This window comes from Podarcis gaigeae (genome assembly GCF_964106915.1).
Source record: "Podarcis gaigeae genome assembly, chromosome: 8".
Taxonomy (NCBI): Eukaryota; Metazoa; Chordata; class Lepidosauria; order Squamata; family Lacertidae; genus Podarcis; species Podarcis gaigeae.
Genome location: NC_139684.1, coordinates 59,285,023 through 59,296,513, shown reverse-complemented (window position 1 = coordinate 59,296,513; position 11,491 = coordinate 59,285,023). Strand labels below are relative to the sequence as shown.

The 11,491-nt window shown below is 47.0% G+C and overlaps 1 protein-coding gene across 2 annotated transcripts; it reads right to left on the bottom strand.

The window, feature by feature from the left end:
* Window positions 1-118: 118 nt before the first annotated feature.
* Window positions 119-11,413, bottom strand: PEF1 (penta-EF-hand domain containing 1). 2 transcript variants are annotated; one of them, XM_083751906.1, is made up of 5 exons: window positions 11,283-11,413; window positions 7,581-7,866; window positions 5,662-5,820; window positions 2,414-2,557; window positions 119-1,179 (listed from the first exon to the last, which is right to left on the bottom strand). In XM_083751906.1, the coding sequence occupies exons 1-5, from the start codon at window positions 11,307-11,309 to the stop codon at window positions 950-952; spliced, it is 846 nt and encodes a 281-aa protein (XP_083608032.1). In that variant the 5' UTR covers window positions 11,310-11,413; the 3' UTR covers window positions 119-949. The 2 variants fall into 2 exon arrangements, with proteins under 2 accessions (XP_083608032.1, XP_083608033.1); XM_083751907.1 differs by having other exon boundaries at window positions 5,662-5,817.
* Window positions 11,414-11,491: the final 78 nt, after the last annotated feature.

Genomic DNA, 11,491 nt, shown 5'->3' with positions numbered 1-11,491 from the left:
ATACTTGCATCCTAGCCATCCACAAAGTAGCTCAAGGTGGTTTTGTATTAGGCCATCCCATTTTATCCCCACAGTATTTTGTACAGTTCTCATGCACGAAACACACAGAAGGGAAAGAGAGTGTTTAGGGTCCTTTATTGTACAGAGTTTTACCTGGGTATAAATCTCTTTCTGACACATCTTTATCTATGATTTTGGCCTTTACAAAAATCACAAGCAACGTGTTGGCAACCGAGAAAATAAGTGAGAAGTGCCAAGTGAGCAGCTGGCAAGGGACTTTGCACTTTAGCAATGCAAAAAGAAATCTGCCGGGACACATTAACCAGAAGGTCAAGCCTTCAGGGGAAAAGCCCCTCCCCAGAAAAAAGAAGAAGTCTGGAATCTTGGCTGATGGTCTCCCCATCTAGTGGCAAAGAAGGGAGCTGCACTTGGCATGGATGTCATGGAATGCAGGAATTTTGGCTGCTGTCGACACAAAAGCATGGAACCCAATTTTCTTCCCTAGGTGTTGTTTTCTGCTTTGGCGATTACAGGTTGCACATGCAAACTACAGAAGGGCAATTTAGGACCAAGAAGCTCTATTCAGACTTCTTGGCAACCAACTTCTCTAACTTCTTGGCGGGATGGTTGAGTGGGGGGAAGAGGAGAGAACTCAGGCAGAGGGTAGTGGGGGCTGCTGCAGAGCTGCCTGGCACAGACAGTCTGATTTGGTGTTTGTGGCTCACCCTCTAGTGGCTATAAGAGGCAGCTGTTTCAATGCAATCAAACCAAACCCTTTCCAAGAATCCACCTAGCTTAAGCATCTGGCGTTACACTGGTGTGATGGAGAAGGGCAATTTCATTTTCCTTTGCAACACAATGTCCTCCGGACAAAGTGGTTCTTGCTTCTGTGGAAGGAAATGCCACCAGCCACCAGTGGGACCACCAACAAAATCAATACCCCTGGCTCTCACAACACGCGAGCGGTCGAGATCGTAAGGAAGTCTTCGTAGTTGAGTCGTACGTTGCCCGTCATGCCAGTATCCTTTTCCCGGAAGGCTTCGGTCAGGGACTGGAGCAAGGTGCAGATTTGGATGAATCGGTCCAGCTGGATACCAGGATTGGCAGTCTTCGGTGAGTAACGGGAGAGCAGCAGCTGGGAAAACTGGGGGCTTAGGCTGTAGCCCATTTGGGAGAGTGCTAGGAGAACAGAGGGCAGGGAGAGAGAATAAATGAGAATCCACGCTTCACATAGCCATGGGTGGAAGTCACAAATGATTCGCAGCTGTTATTATAGTCTTATTATGAATGTTGTCTTATGAGTGATCTTTGTAAGCTGCTCTGGGAATCTTTCCCACTGAAGAGGAGGGTAAAATGCTATAACAGTAATAATAGTTATTATTATCACCATCAACTGCCCAAGTGCTAAACTTTTTTCTTCTCACCCAAATACTAACATAACACTGAGACAAGATGGCCTTTCTTGAGTCACTCAGAGCTGAGCATTCAAGCACCCAAGAACCATGCCAGTACATGGTTATGTTTTTCAGCGGACCCTGATGATGCAGTTTTTTTGCACTCCTCTTTTGGCACATCATCTAACCACTGCTAACTCTGTGTCTGCTCAGCCTCTTCTTAGACCAGTTCTTTCTCCATTTCCAAGCCTAGCCCTAAGGCACTCCAGAGAACTGCACTAGGAATTTGCATTTAGGTTCTCATGGAGCTACGGAGACAGACAGAAAAAGCTGCATTACTCAGAGTCCATCAAGCTCAGTGTAGTCTGCAATGACTGATGCCAGCTCTCCAGGGCTTCAGATGGGGACTTGTTCAACCCTACTTGGAAGATGTCAGGGGCTGAACCTCTCGCATGAGGAGTATGCAGCCTCCCACTGAGCTATGGCTCCACTCTTGAGGAACCACATAAGTCCAATGAGCCATTGCTCTGCTGCAAGAGCTTCCTGAAGAAATCAGCTCATCTGCTCTCCAGACATTAAGCAAGAGGCATGTTTGCCTGATGCAAAAACTTCACATTTATCAGTTTACTAGGTTTTAGGCTCAGCCATTGCCAGCTGATGGGAGTTGTAGTCCAAAACATCTGGAAGGCACCAGGTTGGCAAAGGCTGCTTTAGCTTGTTTCGGTCATAATGCATTGATTCAATCTCATCACAGTTATTGGGGATCTGGATTGTGTCAGCAGTTCAACAGAAGGCTGGATGGTTCAGCCTAGCAGCAGAGGGACACAAGAGATTACCTGACTGAGGGAACTCTCACTAACCATGGCGGAAACCTCAGTCTGTTCTTCACAATTGTTTTGGAACGGCCTCTGGGCCCGAAAGCAACAATCTGAACAGACCTCTGCCTAAAAACAGCCACTTTCCAGCAGCATTAGAGATCATGAACAGGCTTTAAGGACTGTTGCCTCGTTCTGTCTTACCTTGGTGAAGCTCATTACAATTAATGCTTCCTGACTGGTCGCGGTCGTACTGCTGGAAGAGATTCCGCCACTGCTGGATGAAACGCCACAGGGCCGAGAACCCATAGAGATCAATTCGCCCAGATTTGGTTTTATCAAACATGTCTGCAGAGGCAGTAAAAAAAAAGAGTGGCACACTGAGCAGTCCCATATACTTGCTGACTCAAAACCAGAGACAGAATACCCGCCTTGCAACACAACCCCAAGAACTGAAGGCGACACAAGAGAGGCATCTACCGTATTTTTCCCTCTATAACACGCAGATTTTTTCTCCTAAAAAGGAAGGGGAAATGTCTGTGCATGTTATAGAGCGAATGTGTGGTCCCTGGAGCCGAAAAATCATGCAAAAATCAAATCGCGGCACTGCACGGAGAAGCGAAACCTGAAAAGAGGAAGTGGCTGCTTTCCTGCATTCTGCCTCAGGGTCTTACTGCCCACCCTCCTCTGTTTCGTTGCTGTGTTTGCTGAAACGGAACAAAGAGCAGGGAAAGCCCCTCCCCTCCAGGCAAGCAGAGGGGAATTCCTCTCTGTGCTGCTAGGGGAGAGGGAGAGAGAGGGGGGAAGGGAGACAGAGAGGGGGGAGGGGGAGGGAGAGAGAGGGGGGAGGGAGAGAGAGGGGGGAGGGAGGAAGGAAGGGAGGGAGAGAGAGAGAGAGAGAGAGAGAGAGAGAGAGAGAGAGAGAGATGGCTGGCTTGGGTGGGGGGAAACTTTTGCCTTTCTTTCCTCCCTCCCGTTAAATCCCTCTCCTGCATTCTTAGCCAGCTGCTTCTCTGCACACCCCTCTCATGTCCCTTCTTTGTTTTTCCTTCGCTCCCCACTTAAAATGTGGTTACAAAGCATAGATCCACATGGATCCTCAGGATCTTTGCATTGGGTCACCCCAAATTCACCATCAGATCACATAGCATGTCCATGGCTACAGCCTGCACCAAAAAAATCACGCACCCACTGTTGCCTGGGGCTGCAATGGTGCAAAAACGTAGTTACAAAGCATGGATCCACAGGAATTCTCAGGATTTTTGCATTGGGTCACCCCAAATTCACCATCAGATCACATGTCTGTGGCCACAGCATGAAGCCCAAAAATGATACATCCACTGTTTCATTCAGAATGTTTTTTCCCTTGTTTTCCTCCTCTAAAAACGATGTGCGTGTTATGGTCAGGTGCGTGTTATAGAGCGAAAAATACGGTAATTCTACTTTTGCCTCTGCTCCACCAGGTTTGTGCAGTGTTTCAAAACCCAGCAGAGGAAAGCTTGAGACCAAACAATGTGTGTAAAGCAGAGTCTCTATCACATTGCTTTCAGCCCTCTAAGAACTATTGTTTGTCTCCAGTGTGACATGCAATTCTTCACAATACCTTCTGCATGCCACATGCCAGCAGCAAGGACAAGCATGGGGTTGTTGTTAGGGTTGTGCTGCCACTAGGACACTAATGCTTTCCACAAACAGCGTTGGAGGATCTTTTGAAGACTACAGAAGATATTAAACTCAATTACTGTTTCAGCAGGATGGTCTGGAAAAAAGCACACACTCTCTAACATTTACTATGTGGACTACTCCCATTTTAATTACTGCAATGTAGTCTATGTTGAACTACCCTTGAAGATAGTCCAGGAGCTGCAGCTGATGCAAAATGCAGCTGCCAGGTTGTTGAGAGGGACAGCAAGATGGGACCATGAAACACTAGTCCTAAAAGCTTTCTACTGGCTGCCTGTGAGCCACCAGATGCAGTGCTGGTACTGGCATATAAAGCCCTAAATAGCTCAGGGGCTAAGGACTTTAAAATACCTGCCTCCTCCAATGCTAACTAGTTTGAGCCTTAAGGCTAGCAAGGGAAACCTGGCAGGTGGCCCTGCTGGCAAGTGTGGCCTGGGGGTAATGGTGGCAGCCTGCAGCAGGGCCTCCTCTGTGGCAGCACCTTGATTATGGAACCCCCTTCTTGGTGAAGAGCAGCTGTTCCCCACATTGCGTCACATGCCAATGAAATCTATAGGCACTTTTGTTCACCCGGGAGGTTAGTATTTGATGGGTGATACGTTTAGAAGATGGAATTGTGAAATTTTAAAAATATATCCCTTAATTGTTTTAGTCTTTGTTGGGTCTTAATTATGTCTTATTGTGAATGCTGTATGGTTGTCCTGAGCTCCTTTGGGAGGAACAGCAGGACAAAAATGAAATAATAATGAGGGATGATGATGATGAGGGAGATGAAATGTGCACCTCACGTTTCTGAGGAAGGCAAGCATGGGAATCCATGAACTTCAAGCATAACTGAAGAACATCAAAAAGCCTTGGCATTTATACAGCTCATTTCAAGTGTTCAATGCACTCTGCATAATCAGGGTTTGTCAGCCTTTTGGGGCCTGTGAGCAGAGTTGCAAATCAGAGAAAATGTTGTGGGCAGTTTCCCTGTGAAATGAAGCACACACACCACAACCTGTTCCATTGGTCACAACAGAATACTTCTTTTGAGCCTAATTTCAGCAGAGGGGAGGAGCAGGGAAGGGAAACCTGTGAGTGCCAGGTACATGCAAGCCAGTGGGTGCTAAAATGGCACACATTATGTGGCAATCCTTACAACAACATGCAAGCCAGTGGGTGCTAAAATGGCACACATTATGTGGCAATCCTTACAACAACAACAAAATGATTCCAGTTTGCAATTTTGGTTCAGGGTGGTGCTGAGGATTTCTTAAGGTTACCCTGCACCTTCATTACCAAAATGATATTTGAGCTGGTTCACATTTGATCCACTCTGGCTTCTGATCATGTGGGCCTGCTAGCGATTAGCAATGCTTTGCCAGCCTAGTGCATCCTGTCCCTTTTGATAGTTCCATATTCTTCTATTTTGAGAATTAAAACCTGAAGCAGGATCAGGAAAGTGGGCATCTGCTATGAAGTTTTGAGTCCCCCCAGATAACAAGAACAGTTTTTAAACTGACGTTTGCATTCTGGCATAAATTCACACATATGTTGAAGCAGGGCACATCTATATTATCAACTTCAAAGGGAAACTGTCAGCAGAAAAGTCCCCAGCCCCTGATACAAGTATTTTTAAAGAAAATCTTGTATTGAGTCTTCCAGGATTGTCTATTTCCAGGTGTCTTAGTCACCATACCAAAGTACAGAGTACTGTGAGAGATTAACATTCCAGACCCCTCCCACTCCAAGCACATTTGATTTGAATCATCAACATCTGGACTCACTCATCATCATTGAGCAAGTTTCCTCATTGAAGGCGGACCAGTTGGAGTTGACAAGGGCTTGCCTGAGTTCTTTGACTGAGATGTAGCCGCTTTGGTCAGCATCCACACTCTGGAACCAAGAGAAGGCTTCTGGGTCCACACCTGGGGGGATGTTCCCTGCTGGGGAAAGGGCAGAACACAAATTAGGAGAAACGCGTGGCCATTCATCAAGGCATGGCAAGCGCCCATTGCCACCGGCAGTAAGCTTTTAGCTCAGCAGATTTTTGGCAGCTAGAGCAACAGGGATTGGACAGGCCCTCTCTCATGCCCGCTGAGTCAGCCATTGTTTTCTAAAAGGTTTTTTTTAATAGCCAAGTTATTAATCCTGCGGAAGACGGCTCAACCCCCCCCAGCAGGAGCTGGGATGCAAAGCCTTGTAAAAACAGAAGGGAAATAAATGGGATCTCTTTAGATAGTTTGTAAAGTTGAGTGCAAACATGCGGAAGGTATGTTGTTTCAGCAGGATGTAAATGCTACCCAGTTCCAGGAGACAGATGCACAGCCATAAACTTTTATTTCCGCCACTCAGGGTGGCAGCTTCAGTGCCTTTTGGCTCCCACCTTGGAACCTTAAATAATGCAGTCTTTCTCAACTGCCTATCTAAATGGAGATGAATAATTCAATTAGCGACTGCTTCTCCAACGCTGCGGTGCAAAACTCGAGTCAAGGGCTCCAGCTGCACACCAAGAGGCCCTTTATATGATAGATGCCAAAGATAGACGCTTGGGTGCTTGAAACGCTTTGTAAGTAGAAGAAAGTGAATCTTGGGAGATTTGGGAAAGGGGAGGCAGAAATGTGACATCTGCAAAACACAAGCTTCACTCAGCCTTGCAAAATGGTATTTGTGGTGTGCTAATTAATAACCAAAATGTGTGTGTGTGAGAGAGAAGTTTACATTCTTTTCAAATTTACAAATGTTTCCCCGGCTGGGGTTTGACCAGTGTTCGTATGAGAGAAAGCCCACCATTGCAATTAAAGACCACATGTACCTTTATTTATTTAATTTATATTCCATCATTTTCTCTGAGGAGTTCAAGCCAGCGTCCATGTTTCTGCCTCTCCTCATTTCACCTGGGAGGTAGATTAGGCTGAGAGGCAGTGACCGGACCAAGGTGACCCAATGAGCTTCATCACTGAGTGAGGATTTGAACCCTGGTTTCCCAGGCCCTAACCTGACACTCTAACCATTACATCATAGCAGCATGAACTAATGTATTTTCAGGTATGGTTTGCCATTTCTTGTCTCCTAGTGTTGATATTTAACGTAACAAATTCCAAGTTTTTAGATCCCAAACTGAAACTTTGTATCAAGAATCTGAAGCCCAGATGCGATACGGCATGGACGGCACATGGGTGGAAGAAACTGCAGGTAATTTTGGAGATGTGCATGACTGTCTGTCAACCCTATAATGGGGAGGGAAGAAAAGCACCACCCCACAGAAGGTTTGGCTTTGAGGTCTTGCCAAGAATACTTTTTCAAAGAAAGAATTTGGTATGAAATTTCATTAGCAAGAAAACGGGGCAATACATACCAGCAGCCCCAGAAAAGCGGGTGGCATCATTCAGACAAGACATGGAGTACCATGTCATTTGAATTCAGAAAGCACGCCCCATATGGCAATCCATTAGACCTCCTCCCCATGATGATGATTGCTGATTAAATTTTGATACCACCTTTCATCCAAAGATCACAGGGCAGTTTACAATCTAAAAACACAAAAACACCTAAAATAGAAACAAACAAAAACAATACCCACCCAGATTTAAAGGCTATAGATTAAAAATATGGAACATTTAATGAATTTGTGTGTCATGAACACTACTAATCCACCTGAAAGCACATAGTCATCAGAACAGCCCTAAGCTCTTTTAGTACTCACCTCCAGGACCTACTGCCCCATAGGGGCCAGGCTGAGGAGCACCATATGGGTTGGTAGAGGGTTGCCCATAAGGTCCTCCTGGTGCTGGGCCTCCTCCATACATTCCACCAGGAGGCCCAGAGGAAGGGTGGCCATAAGGTCCTCCGCTTGAGGGTGGCCCATAGGGACCACCAGGCGCTGGTCCACCATAGGAGCTGCCAGGAGGCACCCCACCTCCATACTGGCCTCCTCCGGGATAGTTGCCTTGCGGAGCACCTGGAGCTTGTCCTGCAGAACCAGGGTAACCCTACAGGAAAAGGAAAAGGCTATGAAAGTGGCAGGGGGAATGAGTTGATTTCTACACCCCATTAATATGCAATGATGAAGGAGAGGCGCCTATGCATTCCCAGTGCATATTTAAGATAATGTAATGCAGAGAGATTAACCCAATAGTCCTGGATTGAGTGTAGAGTGGCACTACCAATGCATGGAGTGGTGGTCAGACAGTCAGAACAGGACGAGAGAGTCCTGGGTCCAACCGCCCCACTCAGGCAAGAAGCACACTGTACAACCTTGATCCAATCAGTCTCTGGGCTTATCCAGACTTCTATTTGTGATGCAATTTGTAGGCACAGGTCTGTGCTTTCTGAGCAGTTTGGGTTTTTTCCCTACCATTGCTTCCCCCAGGAAAACCTGCTGTTTACTGCTGAATTGGAACAAACATCAAGCCACGTAAAACTCAATTGATGTTTGTTCCAATTCAGTGGTAAAAGAGTTTTCTTGGGACAAAAACAACAGCAGCCTTGCTTGGATCCAGGCCTGGAAAACATGGTCTTATGCCTACAAATCATGGCACAAATGGAAGTCTGGATGAGTCCTATCTATCTACATCACAAGGTTCTTGTGAATGATAAAGTAAGTGTGTGTGTGTGTGTGTGTGTGTGAGAGAGAGAGAGAGAGAGAGAGAGAGAGAGAGAGAGAGAAATATATCACCAAGTGCTACATTAGAAATGTAGTAAATAAAACTTCAGAACTGGGTCTGATAAGATATTTTGGACTAATTAATCAGGGATAAGGAATAAGACCCTGAGAAACCAGCAGAGTAGCAGGGATGGCTCCCAGGATTCAGAGTCCAAGGTCTTGGGGGGGAAGGTTTTTTAATTGATGTTGCAGCACAGTTACATATAGGCAAGGAATTTGCATGAAATATTGCAAAAATCAGATAGCAGTGCCACATCTCCAGCACTGCTGTCAGTGGCATAGTAAGAAGAACTTACATTTGAGGTGTCTCAGTACATGGAAAATCCCAAGGCCACAGCTGAACCCAGTGGCCCAGGAAGCAATGATTCTCTGCTTAACCTGCTGAACAGGCAGAGTAGGAGACGACTTTGCAGCCCTGACACCACAGAGCCTCTTCTACACAGCGGAGGAGAGGTGAAGAGAAGCTTCCAAACATGTTTGATCAAAGGACTCCAGCACATGTCTCTTAGTCACCAAAGATAACTAACACTACCAACAAGTGTATCAAGCATTAACACCTTTCATTGGGGTAGGTTTGGCCCTCTATATGTTGCTGAATTATATCTCCCATCATCCTGGCCACTGGCAATGCTTGCTAGAACTGCAAAATGTGAAGGGTCAAAGGTTCTATATGTGTGATGTAAGCAGAGAAAGGGCCAGTCTCTGCTCCACAGAGCTTACAATCTCACGGTGCCAGCAAAAACAAACAGAGAGAGGAAAGGCAAAGGAAACGAGGGAGGAATCTTGCATTTGGCTGGGGATGAGCTTAGTGTGTGTGCATGGAAGGCCACTGCACATCAAGAATGACAGCACTTGGCTAGCATGGGCACCATATACATAGCTGGGTCAGACCGAGTGGACATGACAGAGGAAAGGACACTGGGAGACTCCAGCAGTTTATTTTGGAGTATTTTTACCACACTTACTAAGCAAAGTACCCAGGGTGGCTTGCAACATAATTTACAACACACACTAAAATAAACAATGGTCCCCCCACTTTTCATTGTTCCAAAAAGAATCACTCTGCAGCTGAATCTCATGGACTCTTGAAGCTGTGAATTGTTACATCTGCCGCAGGCCAGGGGTTCCTAACTGCTGTCTCTTACAGTCCCTGGCTCTGGTGGCCAAGACAGGTGAGATTGGGGGGGGGGCATGCTGCCTAGGAAAGAGGGGTTTGTGAAATGAAGCTTCTCTCGTTCCTATGAAACATGTACTGCTTGTCAGGACTTTGCTCTCCTAACACAACTATAGCAGCTATGCTCCCTAGGCACTCTCCCTCAGGAGTAATAAGCAATGCCTCTGTTTACAGAATCATAGAGTTGGAAGGGACCCTGAGGATCATCTAGTCCAGTGTTTCCCAACCTTGTGCCTCCAGCTGTTTTTGGACTACAATTCCCATCATCCTTTGCCACTGGTCTTGCTAGTCAGGGATGATGGGAGTTGTAGTTCAAAAACAGCTGGAGGCACAAGGTTGGGAAACACTGAACCCCTGCAATGCAGAAATATGCAGATGTCCCATTACGGGGACCAAACCTGCAATCTTGGCATTATCAGCACCATGTTCTAACCAGCTAAGGTATCATCATACCACCATCAAGCATTTCTCTGGCTCTTTTCAGTTTTGCAACAACCCTATAAGGCAGGCCAGTATTACCATCTCTATATTGCAAATGGGAGAAGCAGAGGCTGAATGAGAGTGGCTAATGTAGTGAGTACAGGCCAGAGGTGAAAGTCAAACCAAGGACTTCCTGGTTCATAGCTTAATGTCTTGGGGTGCTTAAATAATTCCATGTTAACCCCCACAATAACTATTAAATAGGTCACTATTCTTTTTTTTGGGGGGGGGGGCTGATAGACAAGCAGCTTGCCCCAGGCCAATCCCAGCCATATTACAACACTTGAAGCTTTTCATTTCCCACCATACCCATGCAAGGGCAGCCACTGGCAGATTTCAGAGGCCAAGGTTGCCTGGTGGAACAGCTGAGATTCAGTTCAGGAGGTTACTATGTGCAGCTGAGCCTCTTACCTAAATACACTTATTTGGGACCAAGCCCTACTGATCACAGTGAGACTTACCAGGCAGAGGGCCTTCTCGGTAGTGGCGCCTGCCCGGTGGAATGCCCTCCCATCAGATGTCAAGGAAATAAACAATTATCTGACTTTTAGAAGACATCTGAAGGCAGCCCTGTATCAGGATTTTTAAAAACACCTAATGTTTTGCAAATTTTTATATGCTGTATGACGCCCAGAGTGGTTGGGGAAACCCAGCCAGATAGGCAAGGTATAAATAATAAAATTATTATTACTTCTGAGTAAACACCCACAGGACAGTGCTGCTTGTCACTCTGCTACACCAGCTCTCCTCTGATCACCCAAATGATCACCCAAACGCTTCCGACCCTTCCCCAACATCTCCTCCAATGAATCCTTTGCACTCGAGCCTAACCATGATGTCACCTCACAGGCCCACGCCGGCAATGACGTCACTCTGAGAGAGATGCGCTTCCTGTCTGCGTACGTTTCCCCCCTCCAGCCTCCTATCTCCGTCGCCTCGGACTCCTGGGTCCTCTCCCACTCCCCGTTCCCTAGGCAACGTCCAACTCCCCCTTCCCCCGGAAACGCTCCGTCGCCTAAGCAGCAGAGGAGGCTCCCCTCGGCAGGGGGCAGGATAAGGCGGTCGGCGCTCCACCCTCGCTCGCTTACCTGCCCATAAGGGTAGCTGGCCGCCATTGAGCTTTTCACAGCCGCTCGGGCCACCGCCCCTCCTTTCTGCCGCTGGCACGCCCACTCCTTTCCGCTCTGGCACCGCCTACTGACGCAGCCAGTTGGGGGACAGGCTTGCTGAGCCTCCCGCGGACTTGGGCCGAGCTCCCGTCAGTCACCCCCCCGTGGGCGGGGCCCTATGACTGAGG